Consider the following 19,114-nt stretch of genomic DNA (forward strand, 5'->3'; position numbering starts at 1 on the left):
CTAACTGGATATGTTAACTAAATAGGCCTTCAAGTTGAAGGCATCTCGAGAATCTAAAATGAAATCACCAAAAACCCCACTAGTAGTGCTACCATACACCTTACTATATTCTGAATTCTGTTAAAATTATTTTTAAAATTTAAAGAATGTCTAATTGATATAGTATCTGTCAATGAACTTGCCCTAAAACAAGATCAACTATTTATAATAAAAAAATCACTCGACTTCAAAGGATTGCATATAAAACTGGACAACTGCTCTACCCAAAACAGGGTCTGAGTGTCATTTGATTTGCTCTGATAAGTTCAGGGCAAAGTTGGCTCTGCTTTGCTCACAACAGGCAGGGCTAAGAACAAATGCCACAAATCCACTTTGAGAATCCGGAAAACACTGCCTGTACTGAAGAAACCTACACAATTCCAAATTAAATTTCTAAAAAATTAAGTTATTCCTTCCTAGTCAATAGTAGAATGCCTTTTTAAAATTATAATCCTTCAGGGGCGCCTGGGTGGCTCAGTCGTTAAGTGTCTGCCTTCAGCTCAGGGCGTGATTCCGGCATTCTGGGATCGAGTTCCACATCAGGCTCCTCTGCTGGGAGCCTGCTTCTTCCTCTCCCACTCCCCCTGCCTGTGTTCCCTCTCTCGCTGGCTGTCTCTCTCTGTCAAATAAATAAATAAAAATCTTTAAAAAAATTAAATTAAATTAAATTAAAATCCTTCAAAATATATAACTGAAGTTTGGTGGGGGGGGGGGGGAAGAGCAGTCCCATCTTTATTTCACCAATGAAGAAAGAACTCTTTTAAACTAGAGTGTTTACAGGGATTTTGAAAAGGCAACAGCTGAGGGCGCCTGGGTGGCTCAGTTGGTTAAGCATCTGCCTTTGGCTCAGGTCATGATCCCAGGGCCCCGGGATCGAGTCCCCCGTCGAGTCCCCCGTCGAGTCCCAGGTTGGGCTCCCTGCTCCATGGGGAGTCTGTTTCTCCCTCTCCCCCTCCCCCCTGCTCATGCTCACTCTCTCTCACAAATAAATAAAATCTTAAAAAAAAAAAAAAGATGAAAGAGCAACAGTTGACCGTTCCCTCTTCTCTAAGTGGAGAAAATAAATTAGAGAGTAGGGTAAGAATAAGATAATATTTATTTAGGGCTCCCTCATTCTCAAGAACCCAAATCACTGTCTCACTGATTTCCTTCCCCTCTGTGTGTCCTCCAGGACACCTACCTTTTCCTTCATTTCTTTCTTTCCCTCCCTCCTGAATGTTTTCCTTAACTAGAATTACTACAGATTTGGAAAGCAGGGGGTGAGGAATATGGAGCTGGACAGGGAAGCACAGGCTCAGAACTCACAGTAATTCATCTTCCTAAACCTCTTAACATCACAGATGAGGAAACAGACCCAGAGAGGTGAAATTTTTTGCTCATTGTTATGTCCCACTCCACCTCTAGGTGACTCTAAAGGTTTTACACAAGTCCTTTCTAACTCTAAAACGCAAGAGTCTATGTTTAAAAGAGTAACTTAGATTTTGGAAATTTTCTTTGGAATTTAGGGGCGCCTGGCTGGCTCAGTCAGTGCAGTGTGCAACTCTTGATCTTGGGGTTGTATATTTGAGTACCACATTGGGTGCAGAAATTACCTAAAATCTTTTAAAAATTTTTTTTTCTTTGGAATTTGAAAAAGTTGGTAAATTTATTCTTATTGGACATGACTGCTAGATTGCCATAAAGATCTTTTTTTCTTTTGGAAAGATTAGGGAGGGCTACCTCATCAATTACATTAGAAGATTCTATTTGGGATCAACCTTTACGTCATGTTTTTTTGGGGGGTGATACACAGGGCTATGGATCTGGTTGGGAAGTAAAAGGAAACCAAGAAAAACTTCCAGAAAAAGCTTCAGAGAAATAAAGAATAATTAACTATTTAGCTTTCCAGATGTTCACGAAACCTTCAGACATTCATAAAAATGGATTGGAAGAAGGATGCAGGCACTGCCCACTCTTCTTAATCTTCAGGTTATCAAAATAAATACTGCAAACACTAAAACAGGAAAAGTTCTTTAAACAGAGAAGACATAGTTTGCACATACTTTTCATGAATCTTCAAGACTCGGTGAACTATAGGAATCTCTCTTCCTTCTATCCTAAAAACAACAATTTCTCCCACTCGGATGGGATCTTCAACTCGATTTGTTAAAAAGAGAAGATCTCCTCTATGAAATGCTGGCTCCATGCTGCCACTAGGAGAGAGAAAAGAATATAATAGAAAACAAAGTGTGAGATTAAATTTACTTTCAAATCAGATATTCAACAAAACAGTCGCAAGTATCACCCCTGGAGTATACTCAATACTTTAACAAATATATCAGCATTGATGTGTGTTGTTCTCAAAATACGGTTTCCACAGACTAATGAATTACACAAAAGTTTCTTTAGTTATTAGCCTTTACTGACTAGATGCGTTTGAAGCATTACTATTCAAAGGAGCTTAAATCTTGAAAAGGGCAATGTAACTAATTCCTTAACCTTTTAAAATTTCAAGTGACAAATGGAATATAAAAGAATGAACTTTATAATCACTGCCCTTATTCTCACCTCATCTGAAAATGCTAAACACATTCAAATATTCAAATGAGAACTGGATCGCCTTCTGCCATTTATAAAGATATAGACCAAGATGACCTTACGGTTTTGATTCACTAAGAAGGAAAAACAGCTCATCAAGTCAAAGAATAGTCAGCTACACAGATAATGCTTCTGTTATCAACTTATGTCAAAAAGAAAAACAAGAAAGAAAACCAAGAACAAAAGCAGAGATTTTTAAGAATTTCAGAAATGAGAAAAGGCTTCAATTCCATGGTAATTAGTGAGGACAAACTTCTAGAATGTCTTCTCATCTCTCCCCTGTTCTACCCTATACCAAGTTCTTCAGAGGTCCTATGATATTTGCACTAATTAATGAACCTTTTCTTTCTTTCTTTCTATTTTTTTTGAAGATTTTATTTATTTATTTGACAGCGAGAGACAGTGAGATAGGGAACACAAGCAGGGGGAGTTAGAGAGGGAAAAGCAGGCTCCTCCCCAAGCAGGGAGCCCGATGCGGGGCTTGGTCCCAGGACGCTGGGATCGTGGCCTGAACCAAAGGCAGATGCTTAATGACTGAGCCACCCAGATGCCCCCTAATGAATTTTTTCTTGCTACGAAGAGGTAGCCCATCAGTATTATTTTCTGAAACTCAAGCTCCAGTTTTCAATAATAGACTTAGTAAGAGAAAAGTAGACAGGTAAGGGTTAAAATCCAATATAGGAATAATGACAAAGTCCAAACATGTCCGTATAAGACTCTGGTACCTCAATATAAGGGAATATGGTAGTTGTTCCCAAATTTTGCTGCACATTAGAATCACCTGGGGAACTTAAAAAAAGAAAAAAGAAAAAAATCCCAATGTCTAGGTTGTAACTCCAGCCATTTAAATCAGAATGTCTGGGTATGGGAGGCAGACATCGTATTTTGTAAAGACCCAAGTGACTCCAATATATAGGGGAAAAAAAAAACAACAACAAACAACAACCCAGGTGACTCCAATATACAGCAACATATAGTGAACTACTGGGGACATGGATTTTCAGTACATGTTTATTCTTACAACTTTTGTTAAGATTCCTCAGGGGACAATGAGTTCCCTTTTTCAGATGTTAAGGCAGAAGATAGGACATGTGCTTGGTGAAAATATTAGAGAAAGTATTCTAGACCGACCTGTAGTTTTCAAGTTTTTACTTTGATTGATTTTTAAAATCAGTGACATCCTTTGTTCAAATAAAACTTTGCTTGAAAATTATATCAATAAAACAGATAAAAGCTGAGCTGCTACAGTTTAATGGCTCATTTTTACTGAGCACTTACTGTGTGCAAAGTGCCATTCTAAGTTTTTTTTTTTAAACAGTCTTCAGAACAACTCTATGATGTAGATATTATCATCCCAATTTTATAAACAAGGAGATTGAGGCTTAGAAAGTTGTAGTGTTCCCTCTCTCGCTGGCTGTCTCTCTGCCACATAAATAAATTAAAAAAAAAAAAAAAAAAGTTGTAAAGTTATAAATCAAAAAAATGTTAAAGGTGAGATTTGAACAGGGAGCCCAACAGAATCCACTCTCCCAGTGCTAACCTGCCTCTAAGACACTCTAGAATTTTCAGCAAGGAGTATCATAATCACATTTACATTTAAGAAACATCACTTCATGGGGTGCCTGGGTGGCGCAGTCGTTAAGCGTCTGCCTTCGGCTCAGGGCGTGATCCCAGTGCTCTGCGATCGAGCCCCACATCAGGCTCCTCCACTAGGAGCCTGCTTCTTCCTCTCCCACTCCCCCTGCTTGTGTTCCCTCTCTCGCTGGCTGTATCTCTCTCTGTTAAATAAATAAATAAAATCTTTAAAAAAAAAGAAAAGAAAAGAAAAGATCAGAAGGTAGACTGGGAGACCAGTTGTCCAGGTTAGTACTTATAACTGAATTCTTGGCAATCACTGGGAGTGTTATTAAAAATATGGACACAGGGGGTGCCTGGGTGGCACAGCGATTAAGCGTTTGCCTTCAGCTCAGGGCGTGATCCCGGCGTTGTGGGATCGAGCCCCACATCAGGCTCCTCCGCTATGAGCCTGCTTCTTCCTCTTCCACTCCCCCTGCTTGTGTTCCCGCTCTCGCTGGCTGTCTCTATCTCTGTCAAATAAATAAATAAAAAAATCTTAAAAAAAAAAATATGGACACAGGAGAATCATAAGGGGACACACAAAGAAAAGGATGCACTTACAGAAGCAAGTAAGAAGTAATGTACAGGAAAAAAGAGACTAAAATGTTAATGGTGACTATATCCCAGAACTATGGGTGACTTCATTCCATTTAGATTTTTTCTGTGTTTTCAACATTCCATATAATGAAAATATATTAACTTTTTCTGATTATAAAAGCATATTTTTAAAGGTCACTACAACAGCCCAGGCAGGACATGAGGAGGGCCTGAAATAGAACAACAACAGGGCAAACAGCTATAAAATAAGAGAAGAAGAGAGAGGGAAAATAACAAATTTGATGGCCAATCAGACAGGACAGAAAGGGGTGATCAAAGATGACTGCTGGATTTTTAACAATGGCAATGGAGCAGATGGCAGTGACAGTCACAGAAAAAGGAGGAAGAAGGGGTGCCTGAGTGGCTCTGTCGGTTAAGCATCTGCCTCCAGCTCAGGTCATGATCCCAGGGTCCTAGGATCGAGTCCTTCATCGGGTTCCTTGCCCAGCAGGAAGCCTGCTTCTTCCTCTGCCTACAGCTCCCCCTGCTTGTGTGCTCATTCTCCCTCTCTCTCTCTGACAAATACATAATAAAATCTTTAAGGGGAAAAAAAAAAAAGAAGTAGTAGGAGGAAGAACAGGTGTGTGAGAAAAGAAGATGAATTTTACTTTTATTACATGGAGTTTCAAGTGCCCCGTCAACATTCAGATGGAGATGTCCACTGTGGGGTGAAAACAACTCTAGATTTCAGGGAAGAAAGCTGGATGAGAAATAAAAAGATTTAAAAATTCAGAAACAGATGGCATTAAAAATAGTGTGCAATGGGGCACCTGGGTGGCTTAGTCAGTTAGGCTTCTGACTTTTGATTTGGGCCCAGGTTATGATCTCAGGGTCATGGGATCAAGCTTGGTGCTGGGCTCTGAGCTCAGCGGGGAGCTTTCGGCTTGGGAGTCTCTCTCTCCTTTTCCTTCTGCCCCTCCCCCCACCCTGCATGCTTGCTCGCACTCTCAAATAAATAAATCTTAAAAACAAAACAGTGTGCAGTAAGAGGACCGTTAAAGAAATAAACTGGGGGACACTTTTTAAACATTAAGTTATTAGTAAACTTTTTACTATTGCCTGACTAAACTAAATTTTTAGAATACATCAATTGTAAATTTTATAAGTTATATATAAACCACTTAAATATTTTTAAACTGACTTCAGCTCTATAAAGGGGAAAAAAGTTTTGAATGTTCGCTGAATCTCCGTTAAAAAAAAAAATAATATAGTATTTGTCTGCATCTGAAGCGAATATAACACTATGGGTCAAATACTGGAATTTAAAAAATAAATATATTTTTCTAAGAAGTTATTTGTCTTTATCCCCAGTGACTTCACAAAAGTCCTAAAAGTGGATTCTCAGTTAACCTGAATCCTCTGAGGCATATTTAGTTTCAGGTAATAATTATATTCCTCGAAGTTACATGAAACCTGGGCCACCTGGTTTTACTTGGCCACCCAATCATGTACATTACCTTTCTCTAATGACCGCTCCTTCTAGTCTTGACCACATTCTCTTCCAAAAGGACCTGGTCTCTTTTAATTTCCCTTCTTTATTCCACATCAGTAATCAGAAAAGCTTAGTATATAAATAAACCTACCTGCAAAATAATTTGTCCAAACACCACTTTTAAGCCCCAACTGAGATTATAAATTTTCCAGCCGTAGCAGAAGTGAACTGTTTTCAGGACCACTGTGTGAAGAGGTCCTCAGTCGAATCCCTTGTTCACTCCAACATCCCCAGTTTACAAGTCATTAGAGTGTCCTTAAGCATCTCCACTGAAGGGAACTCAATCTGAAATAATCCCAGAAGAACCTCTAAAAGAAGCCTCCCTGGGTTCTCTGTCTACATCTTTTTCCCACAGTGCCAATTAGTGTGGCTTCTCCTTCTGTCAGCGTCTGAAACTGAAGCTCTCCACTGAATTTAAAACTGTCTGGGAACTTGGGGCCACATCGCTGTACTCCCAGAGTAGTGCATGCTTTCCCAGCTAATAAAATATATACATGCCTTCGGATCTCTAAACTTACAGTTGGATGTGTTCATTAATAAACATAGAACAAAGGTATGCGTAAGAGCAGGAGTAAGGTAAGACACCGGAGACCCAGTGCCTTGCTGTTGGAACCACTTATTGCTGAAGTGCATATATGACAATGAAGGAATCAAACGGATATTGTTAAGAGTAACGTACTATTATCTATACTCTAGATAATGTTAAAGATTTATTTTCTATTTATACACCATTATCTCCAGAGAAGATTTGAAATAGCTTATATAATTAAGCCCCAAATAAGACAGAATTATAATGATTCAATTAAACAACCAAGGGTAATTCTCCAAAAAGGAGTTAGTTACTAAATTTGTTTTTAAATCACTAGAGTATGAGTTCAAGGGTAGAGAAGGAAGTACAATGGGAAAAGATTCAGTACTGTCACTTTAAGAGGCAGCATTAAAATCTTCAAAATTCCTGAAGTCTGTCTGGAAGTGGTATTTAAAGGTCAGCAGGAAACACGAAAATAATTAGTGATGCTTCTGTACTGACACTGAGAACATGCTGCAGAAAAACTCTTTTAATTAATTCGTGGAGATGATACCTAATCCAGCAAACTAACAACTATGCAGCAGCCCTGCTGTATCAAAAGGAAGAATGTAAGAAGACAGAATTATTTCAGGAAAATACAGTACACGCAAACACTTTCTTACAAGAATGCCCAAAATAAAACTCACATAGTAAACGTTTTACGGAAAAGTCATGAGCCCTTTGGGGTCTGAATTCTAAGTGCCTAACAAGGCTGTGCATTTCTCACAGTTGAAAAATAGTAACTAATTTTCTTTCAGGCCCTCTTCTGGGAAAGCATAGTTTCCAGAGGAATAATATAATCGTTACTCAATTTCTCAATTTTCCTCTCAAGTAATGGCATGCAATCCTACGCCTTGAAAAGAAAAATTGTTACCTGAGCACCACTACAATTGGACTTTCACTTCCAGTTATGACCATTAGCCCCTTCCAGATCATCAGTGCCGAGGAGACAATCATTCCAAAATTTAGGACTTGATAATAGAGCTGTAAGAACAAAAGAGAAGAAATGAGATCCATAATTATCCCCACTCAAGAAAGCAACTGAGAGTATATCAATTTAAAAGTTTCAAAACAAAAACAAAACCAAAAATGTTTCAGGTAGTACTATTAGGGCAGCTGAAGTTCTGAGACAGTCTTAAAAATACTGTAATAATTATACCATCAGCATCCCAGCCCAGCCTCCTATCCCCCAGTAACCTTTCTCTTGTTTGGTCACTCAACACACGACCCTTACATAATAACTTACGTTTAAAACTTTTCACAGATGTTATTTCATTTAGGCTTCACCAAAATTCACCTTAAGTTCAAGCACAACCGTGGTACATACCACTGCTTCTACACTCCTCTAGGACTTAGTTTTCTACAACGCTTATCCCTTGACAACAATGGGCTATTCAATGGCATTTAACTCCACTCCTCTTCTTACATTGGAGGAAACTTAGTCTCAGACAGAGAAAATGACTTTGCCAAAGTCACACAGCTTGTCAGTCACATAATTAGGACTTGAAGGCCAGCCTTTTCTGTCTTACTAAATTTCCACTACTTGACAAATTGTAAGATTCTACTGCAATAAGCAGATATGATATGAGAAAGGCATTTCAAGTGAGAGAAACAACGTGGGCTAATTGTGTTGGACTAGGCTGGATAAGAGGATGATTGACTCATTTTTGTGATTTTAAAAAATGTACGTGCATGTGGACATTCTGCAAGACAACTGTTCTAGTCTTCAAAAATTCAATGCCATTGTTCTAGATCAAAAAGGACTACAGAGACATAACCAAATGTAATGCATAAACTTTGATTAGATCTTGGTTCAAAAGAACAAAATGCATATAAGAAAAAAATCCCAACTATAAAAGACATTTTGGGGGGTGCCTGGCTGGCTTAGTTGGTAGAGCATGTGACTGTTGATCTCAGGGTCACGAGTTCGAGTCCCACACATGCCATAGAAATTACTTTAAAAAAAGGAGACGTTTTGGGGTCAGTTGGGGAAACTCAAACATAAAATAATAGTAGGAAATTAGTGTTAATTTTTTTAGGTGTGATAACAGTATTATGGTTATGGAGGATACTGCATGCTAGTAGTAGTGAGCCAACAGTAGTTAGGAATGAACTGTCATATCTGCAACCCATTTCAAATGATTCAGAAAAAAAAATCATATGCACACATAAGTACACATGGAGCAAATACAGCAAAATGTTAACAACTGTTGAATCTATGTGGTAGCTTACAGGTGTTTGTGTACTGTTCTTTCAATTTTTTTCAGCTTTGAGATATAACTGACAAATAAAAATGCAAGACTTTTTTTTTAAGAAGGATCCATGCCCAACATGGGGCTTGAACTCAAAACCCTGAGATCAAGAGTTTCATGTTCTACCAACTAAGCCAGCCAGGTGCCCCCAAAGAGTAAGATATTTAAAGTGTATAACGTGAGGGGAGCCTGGGTGGCTCAGTGGGTTAAGTGTCTGACTCTTGATTTCAGCTCAGGTCATGATCTCAGGGTCGTGGGATTGAGCCCCATGCCAAGATCTGCGCCGGGCATAGCACCTGCTTGGGATTCTCTCTCTTCCTCTCCCTTTGCCCCTCCCTGCCCCCCTCTCTCTGTCTCAAATAAATAAGTGGATCTTCAAAAAAAAAAAAGGATCTGATATGCGTATGCCCTGTGAAAGGGTCCCCCATGGAGCTCGTTACCACATCTACCACCTCAGTAACCGCCCCTTCCGGCAGGGGAGGGAGGGAGGTCTTTCGATTTTTCTTGAAACAAACGTATAGAAAAAACTGGAAGAACATAAATATGTGAGTGGTTACATCTGGGGCTACAATACTAGCCAATTTTGTGTCATCTTATTTACCTTTATTTTCTACTTTTACAATTAATTTTTATTTCTATCGAAATATAATTTAAAAACCAGCAATTATCCTGGTCATGGGAGGCCAGCCCAGCAATCATTTTGTCTTTTAGCTCTTTCTTGTGCTATTTACCCTCATGCTTCTGAAAATTGTTACTACTATTTTTATAAATTTGGATCATCTATTAACTACCTATTATGATAAGAATTTTAGCTCGGGAAGGATACACAAGAAACTGGGGACAGTGGCTGTCTCTGAAAGACGAATCGGCTGTTGAGGTGAAACGAAAATAACTTCCAGTATATACGCTTCATGTTTTTTAAGTTTTTACTAAGTTCAAGCATCATCTATTTAAAAATAAGTTGTTTAGGTTTATTTTCTTAAGTCCATGTTAACGGCCAGAACATTATTTTTCTGGTGCTCCAATGAAGTACGACATACTCTACTGACGCAATTAACGTAGCCCTCAAAGGACGAAAATATGAACATTTTCTAAAAGACACAAATATTTCCTATTCTTTGAGTAACGGAGTAATATGAGCATACAGGTATAATCTGATACGTAGTTTGACATTCCCATCTGGGGACATTTCCTCCCATTTACAGGCAAGGAAACTGAGGCACAGAAAGGCTAAGTGATACGCTCATAGCGGCACAGCTACTGGCACGCAGAGCAGTAACTGTTATTATTATTATTTTTAAAGAGTTTATTTATTTATTTGACAGAGCAAGAGACAGCTAGCGAGAGGGAACACAAGCAGGGGGAGTGGGAGAGGAAGAAGCAGGCTCCCAGTGGAGGAGCCTGATGCGGGGCTCGATCCCAGGACACCGGGATCACGCCCTGAGCCGAAGGCAGACCCTTAACGACTGAGCCACCCAGGCACCCCAGAGCAGTAACTATTAGAACTCAGGTCTCCTAAATTCTACCTCTTCAAGATGGTAGCTTTTTAAAAGATCAAAAATATGGTCCTCTTACTCAGAAAACAGAACTGAGGAAGTGGAGTGGGAGAGGTCAGAAGTAGGAAAACTAATTTCTAAGAAGTAATTCTGGTCAACCAGTGGATAAGCAGTCAGGAATTCAGCTAAAGCCCTACTTTCCAAGCTTTTGCTCCTGAAAAATCACCTACAGTACTGGTGAGAACAACAGAATCCACACCCCAATCCTGACCTCTGAGGGAAGGGCTGTGAGAGTCCACCTAAATGACCAAATATAAAATGTAGCTCCATGATTCCTTACCTGGGGGTCAGATAAGTTTCATATTTCAAAACTGGCCAGATTTTGAAAAGGTAACCCTTGCATGTACCACATATTTACATAATACCCCTAGCGGGGTCTATGGCAATATCCCATAATCAACCATGTTAATATTTCTGCAGCAAAACTTTAAAAATTCACACTGAAATAAGTAAAATCTAAAAATAGCTACACGTCAATCAGTTCAGGTCTGTTTCCTTGATGAGAATCTTTCCATTTTCAGAAGGGTACCATTGTAGCATTGGCAGAACAGGTGTGAGATATCTAATAACCATTCTTTAAAAGAAAAATGAAAAGACAAAAATTACAACTCCCCAGGTCCCTGCAAGGAGGTCACTGTTCTACCCATAATTAGCCTTCTCCTTTCCCTCAGACTTGTAATACGACCTTTCACTACAGAGTCATTGTTGTGAAATTTATCTAATCACTAAAATCACCGCCATCATTCTTATCAGTGAGAAAGAGGTTAAAAGTCCCTCACTGTGTATGACCCGTATGTTCCTTAAAATGTGCTAAGTCAGTCTGTGAGCCAAAACCTAGACAGAAGCACACTATTTGCTGAAACAAATACTCTATCTGAGCAAAAGTCTGAAAAATGTCGTATTCTTCTCCCTTTCTTTTCTCCCCTTTTTCCCACCAACAGTCTTTACTCAAAAGACAAACACACTGCCTCCCTAGCTCCTGCTTTCTTTACCACTACATCTGAATACTTAAGAAAAAGGGCTGTCTTTTTCTGGTATTAGCAGAAATAAGGTGGCAGCTACCTAACCTCATACCATGTGGCAACATCATGCTAACTATTAATAAGACACCGTGACATATGTAGAACGACAACCACAGAAGTGAATAGCCCTATTATCGTTTCTAAGAAGTGATGAACAATACGCTCTTCAACGCTCAAGGTGAAACTAGAAAAAAATGTTATTAAAACCAATCAAAGCAGGGCCCCTCGGGCAGCTCAGTTGGTTAACTGCATGTCTTCAGCTCAGATCATGATCTCTCAGTTGGTTGAGCGTCTGCCTTTGGCTCAGGTCATGATCCTGGGGTCCTCACATCGAGCCCCGCATCAGGCTCCCTGCTCAGCGGGGAGCCTGCTTCTCCCTCCGCCCTGCCCCTCCCCCTGCTCATGCCCTCTCTCTCTCTCTCAAATAACTAAAATCTTAAAAAAAAAAAAATCAAAGCTTTTGGTAGGTATGGTATGTAGATTTGTGTGTGATATTTTACTTTTACAGTTTTAGGAAGCCGAATCCTCTCCTACGAGTTCTGTGACAATTTAAAATACACTGTAAGTAATAAGTAACAAGAGTTTAAAAAAAAAAATGTAGGACCGAAAATTCAGCAACATAAAAGTTGACAAATTTAACAGCCATAATCTGGAAGTCACGTACCGTGCAGTTATCTGCTACAGTTATCAAATCCACCATTATATTTCCTATTCTTGCAAGAGATATTTGAGGTTCAACACATAGGTTATTTTCATAGAAGTCACACTTCCAGCAATCAAGCAAAGACAGAAGTGACCATGGAAGCAAAAATGTGTCTCAGAGCTACAAAACTGCAGTTGTCCTAAGTTTTCAACTTCTCTTAAGATCTCAAACTAAGAGACTCATCAATCCATAACCACAATTCCCCTGCTTCCTAACTCACAAAAGAGGAAGTGATTAGAAGCTGAGGTATTAGAGGCAGATACCTTGACAGCAGCTAGAAGTAAAGCTGATGGTGTTGGAAAAATGGAAGCATATTCAGAATATGTGCTGTTATTATGGCCCAATAAAGTCACTGATAGAGCCAGTGATGATCTTAAATGAAAATAAGAAAAGAAAAAATCCTGAACAGCCTAAACAGGCATAATATCAGAAATAGTAAAACAAGTTTCATTTTTAAAAATGTTAAATTTTTTGGGACTCCTGGGTGGCTCAGTTGGTTAAGCGTCTGCCTTTGGCTCAGGTCACGATCTCAGGGTCCTGGGATCCAGCCCAGAATCGGGCTCCCTGCTCAGTGGGAAGGCTGCTTCTCCCTCTCCCTCTGCCATTCCCCTCCTTGTGCTCTCTTGCTCATTCTCTCTCAAACAAATAAAATCTTTTTAAAAAATTTGGGGGAGGGGGGCCTGGGTGGCTCAGTTGGTTAAAGCAGCTGCCTTTGGCTCAGGTCATGGTCCCGGGGTGCTGGGATCAAGTCCTGCATCAGGGATCCCTGCTCTTCTGGGAGCCTGCTTCTCCCTCTGCCTCTTTCTCCTCTCCCAGCCCTGTCTCTTTTGAGTAAATAAAGAAAATCTTGAAAGAAAGAAAGAAAGAAAGAAAGAAAGAAAGAAAGAAAGAGAAAGAAAGGAGGGAAGAAAGAAAGAAAGAAGGGAAGAAAGAAAAGAAAGAAAACGTTAGAAAGTATTTTGACTTGAATAAAATGAAAATACATCAAAATCTGTGGGATGCGCCTAGAAATGCTACACAGAAGGAATCTTATAGCAATAAAGGCCTAGATTAAGAAAAAAAGAAAAGTCTCACATTATATGTTGTATTTTGGTTTATACTCAGTTCAAAATATTTTGTAACTTCTCTTGTGATTCTCCTTTAACCCATGGGTTATTTAGAAATTGTTTAATTTCCAAATATTTGTAAACTTCCTAAATTAAGCTTCTACCTTAAAACACTAGAAAAAGCAAATGAAACCCAAAGTAACTCACTGAAAATGAATACTAAAAATAAGAGGGGTGTCTGGGTGGCTCAGTTGGTTAAGCATCTGCCTTCAGCTCAGGTCATGATCCTGGAGTCCCAGGATCGAGCCCCAGGGATAGAACCCCACGTCCTTGTTCCTTTTGCCCCTTCTCCCCCACTGTGTATGTGTGCTCCCTCTCTCTCATGCGCTCTCAAATAAATAAAATCTTAAAAAACAACAAAAACAGAAAATCAGCAAGGATACAGAAAACTTGAATACCATCAACCAACTAAACACCTAGAGAACACTCCACCCAACACAGCAGAATACACATTCTTTTCAAACACACGTGATGCATTCTCTGGAGATCAGGCCCTTGGCAACTAAAAAAGAGCCTCAAATTTTAAAAGATTGTAATCATACAAACTATGCTTTCCAACCACAATGGAATTAAATTAGAAATCAGCACTGGAAAGAAATTTGGAAAGTCCACAGATACTCAGAAATTAAACAACATTTTTCTAGATAATCCATGGGTCAAAAAAGAGATCACAAGGGAAATCAGAAAATATTTTGAGAACTGAGTATAAACAAAAACAGAACATATCAAAATTTATGGAATGAAGCTAAAGCACTGCTTGGAGGAAAATATATAGCTTTAAATACATATGTTAGAAAAGATCTTAAATCAATAACCCAAGATTCCACTTTAAGAAACTAGAAAAAATAGCAAACTAAACACAAAGCAATCAGGGAAGGAAATATAGTTTAGAGCATAAATCCACAAAGTAGAAAACATATAAACAACAGAGAAAAAATCAATAGAAGTCAAATTCATAGAGATGGAAAGGAGAAAGGTAGCTGCCAAAGGGTTGGGGTGAAGGGAGAATGGGGAGTTTTTAATGGGTACAGAACTTTAATTCTGCAAGATGAAGAGAGTCTTGGAGATTGGTTGTAAAACGATGTTCACGTACTCGACACTACCGAACCCTACACTTTAAAAAATGGTTGAGACATTTTATGTGTATTTCACCACAAGTTTTAATAATTACGCTAAATGAAAGTAGTCAGCTGCAATGGTTTTATTTATACAAACTATCCAGTTAAGGCAAATCCTAAGAGAAAGATTCGCAGATGCCCAGGACTGGGAATGGGAACAGGCATCAACTGCAGAAGTGCACAAAGGATCTTTCTGGGATGATGGAAATGTTCTAAAACTGGACTGTCGTGATGGCTGCACGACTCGATAAATTTACTGAAGAACATGAACTATACACTTAAAAAGGTGAATTTTATAAACTATGTATCAATAAACCTTTTCTTTTTTTAAAGCACACACACACAAAATAGAAGCAAACAGAGCGGGCAAGGCCTCAGAGTAAAGGAGGTCTTTTTAATTGACCTGAAGTCCAGAAGCTATGAAGAAAATAGAGGAAAATGTGATTACCAAAACAAAATAAAATAACCAAACAATAACCAAAAAACCCCACAACTATGCATGGCGAATTACACTATAAGTCAAAAGACAGATGACAAACTCAGAAAATACTTACCATATATAGAAACAAAAGACCAATCTTCCTATAAACAGCTCTGAGAAATCAGTAAGAAAATAACCACCCAAAAAGGAAAATAGGCAAAGGATTATGAACTGCTAGTTCATAGAAAAAGAAGTAAAAATGACTCCCAAATCATATGAAAATGTGCTCAACCAACTCAGAATAAGGGAAATACAAAGTAGAACTGTCCTGAGGTACCGCTCTTCAACTAGAACAGGAGAAACCTAGAAGTTCGAAAGCACGCAATGCTGCAAAGCTACAGGAAAAAGTCACTTCCGCTTTTCAAATTTTTGAATAACGTAAATATAATATTTAAACTATTCATTACAAGGGGGGGTAAGGGTGAGCTCACAAACTTACTTCAACTACCTTACTTCTCTTTCTGAAGCACTTGGCACTGGATTAACTTTCTTGTAACTCACTCATCCCTTGGTTTGTTACGTCGGTCCCCCAAATACACGTGTTCTAAGATCCAATCTTTGTCCTCTTCTCTTCCCATTCTGCATGCAATCTTGTCTCTTCATGGCTTCGATTACAACATTCGCTGATGACACCCAAATCTCTATCTTCATATCACACCACGTATATCCCCTAGGTAAATATATTATTACTTACTAAAAATCACCTTAAATTCAGCAGATCAAAAGCTGAACTCAATCCCTTTCCTCAAATCTCTTCCTCCTCTACACTCTCTAGTGTAGCGACTGGTACCATCATCCGCCCAAGGCCTCTGGATTTCACCTCCCCGACATCTCTCACATCCAGTCCGTGGGCTTTACTCCTGTGGCTCCTGCTTGATCAGGTCTTGTTTCCTCTCACCAAGACTATTAGAATAATCTGACGGTTCTACCTCTAGACTTGCATCCATATAACTCATGTGCCTATATATTAATTTTATAAGGTGAAAATGAAATTATTGTACTGTCTGCTCCAAATTCCTTCTCACTACTTATGAAGTATGAACTCCTCAGTGTACAGGCCTTCCATGATTTGGCCCCTGCTGTCCTCTCCAACCTTATTTCCTGCTCTAAGTGATATTCCAGGCTCATAACCATAAACATAATCTAGCTTATCATGCAGTCTATCACGGTCCCTTAACAATGCTACTACATGTAGCAATAATCAGAACTACAAGGTACATTTTTTTTTAAGATTTTATTTATTTGACAGAGAGAGACACAGCGAGAGAGGGAACACCAGCAGAGGGAGTGGGAAAGGAAGAAGCAGACTTCCCGCTGAGCAGGGAGCCCAATGAGGGGCTCGATCCCAGGACTCTGGGATCATGACCTGAGCCGAAGGCAGACACTTAATGACTAAGCCACCCAGGAGCCCTTTTTTTTTTTTTTTAAGTAGGCTCTATGCCCAGCGTGGAGCCCAACATGGGGCCCAAATTCACAACCCTGAGATCAAGACCTGAGCTGAAATCAAGAGTTGGGACGTCCAACTGATTGAGCCACCCGGGCCCCAGTACATATTCTTAATAAGTCTGAATGATGAGAATCAGAGGTTAGGTACCCTGTCTTGGTAAGACAATCATCAGCTTCTAACAATGCCAACTTAAAATAGGCTCATTCCATGTTTTTGTGACAATTTCCTACCTTTGAAGACCCCTGCAGCAAGAGGAATAAGACCACTAGGTATGCTTTTGGTAACAGGGCCTACTTGAGGGCTACATCAACTCTAGAGCTTTCTATCCTAATCTGGTAAAGGAGACCCTTGATTGGCCCTCCATTCCAAACTTGTTTATTATATTGATGATATCATGCTGACTGGACTTGGTAGTTGAACCTCGTGACCTAGACTCCTTGGTAAAATATGTATGTGGCCAGAGTGTGGGAAATAAATACCACAAAAATTCCCGTCCCAATGAAAATTCTTGGGGTCCAGCGGTCCCTGCTAAGATAGCTCTTCTAAGACAAGGGATAAGTTGCTGCATCTGGTTCCTGCTACCACGAACAAACTTAAAGCGCAGTGGGCCTCTTTGGATTCGGGAGGCAACATATACCTCATTTGGGTGAACTACTGCAAGCTCTTATCTAATAGACCCATTTTGAGCCAGTTTTGAGTAGGGCTCCGCGACAGGTCCACGCTGCCATGAAAGCCGTTCTAACACTTGAGCCATATGACCCAGAAGATCTCATGGTGACTGAAGTATTTATGACAGGGAGCCTCTGGCCATTCCCTATAGGTGAACGGCAGCACAGACCTTCGGATTAGGGGCAAAGCTATGCTATGCTCTGAACTATTCTCTTGAGCAACAGCCTCTGGCTTGTTACTAAGTTCTAGTAGAGACCGAACACTTGACCGTGGGTCACCAAGTTACCATGTGACCTGAACACTGCAGCTTGAACTAGATGTTGCCAGATACACCCAGCCATGCAGTTGGGCACTCATACAGCACTCCGCCATCACGTGGGCGTGGTCTATACAAGTCTGGGCTTGAGCAGGTCCGGAAGACATAAGCAAACTGTACAAGCAAGAGACTCAGACACTCACCGCTCCTGCTCATGTCATACCGCTTCATCTCTCTCAGCTCATACCCATCGCCGCATGGGGAGCTGACTAAGGAAGACTGTGGGCCCGGTTTTTAGATGGTTCTACAGGAACCATCAAGCACCAACTGAAAACAGACGGCTGTGGCATTACATGTCCATTCAGGGCTGACCACAAGGGACTGTAATTAAGGGAAATCCCTCCAAGGGGCATAACTTTGAGTGATGTAACAGTTGTTCACTTTGCCTGGAATGAGAGATGGCCACAGGTGTGGATTTATACTGCTTCAAGAGTGACTACCAGTTTGGCTAGATGGCCAGGGGCTTGGAAGGGACATAACTGAAAAGCCAGAGACAACAAGGTTGGGAAGAGGTATGCTGAATGAGCTCTCCAAATAGGTACTTAGAATGTGAAGATACCTGTGTCCCATATAAATGTTCACCAAAGAATGACCTCAGCAGAGGAGTCTCTTAATACTTAGATAAAATTCCCTGTTCTCTGGATGTCAGTCCTCCACTCTGCCCAGCTACTCCTGTCTTGTCCAAAGATCAAAGTGGCTGTCTGTAGCAGCCAAGTTGAAGGTTAGCAACATGGATTTTCACTCACCAAAACCAATTTGGTTCTAACCAATGATGAGTGCCTAGTCCGCCAACTGCAAAAAAAATCAACAATGACACCATGCTTGATACTGGTTCACTTTCATCATGGGAGGGGCAGCAATTTTCCTTACTAGAATATATTCTGGATATGGATCTGTCTTCTTTGTCCTTGGTATTTGTCAAAACCCCATCTGTGAACTTATGGAATGCTTTATTTCCTCATCATGGTATTCCACACAACACTGCTTGTGACCAGGAAACCCATTTTATGGATAATTAAAGTACAGCTGTGGGCACATGGGTCATGGAATTCACTGGTCTTACTGTCTCCCATCACCTTGAAGTGGCCGGCCTGAAAGAAAAGTGGAACAGTAGGCTAGTTATCAAGTTATTGTCTCTGAATTCCAATCCATCCTTGTGTTACCTAAACAAATTCTTTTCCAACTGGCTCAATGATGTTAAGTTTTGTTTGTTTGTTTTTAAAGACTATTCATTTTAGAGAGAAAGAGAGAGCCCAAGCAAAGGGAGAAGCAGAGGGAGAGGGAGAAGCAGACTTCCCACTGAGCTGGGAGCCCAGCATGGGGCTCAATCCCAGGACCTGGAGATCATGACCTGAGCTGAAGGCAGATGCTTAACCATCTGAGTCACCCAGGTGCCCTGATGTTAAGTTTTATTAATAAAAGCATGGGTGGACCACTGCGAGGTGATGGAGGGACTTCTCCTGTCTGTCCCATGTTTTTATTCCACATGGTAGCAGCGAGTGGATCTGTGTGCAGGTGCAATAGTGCTCTCTTCAGTGACCATCATAGCCTGGC

General features: G+C 40.0%; 1 protein-coding gene across 1 annotated transcript in view; it reads right to left on the bottom strand.

The window, feature by feature from the left end:
* Positions 1-19,114, bottom strand: part of SEC11A (SEC11 homolog A, signal peptidase complex subunit) — a 36,788-nt gene that overhangs the window by 10,675 nt on the left and 6,999 nt on the right. Inside the window, exons 2-3 of the mRNA XM_026510520.4 lie at positions 7,765-7,874; positions 2,082-2,231 (exon numbers count right to left, since the gene is read on the bottom strand). Of these exons, the coding sequence (XP_026366305.1) occupies positions 2,082-2,231; positions 7,765-7,874 (260 nt within the window). The remainder of the gene's footprint in view (positions 1-2,081; positions 2,232-7,764; positions 7,875-19,114) is intronic.

The sequence above is a fragment of the Ursus arctos genome, unplaced genomic scaffold (assembly GCF_023065955.2).
Source record: "Ursus arctos isolate Adak ecotype North America unplaced genomic scaffold, UrsArc2.0 scaffold_28, whole genome shotgun sequence".
Taxonomy (NCBI): Eukaryota; Metazoa; Chordata; class Mammalia; order Carnivora; family Ursidae; genus Ursus; species Ursus arctos.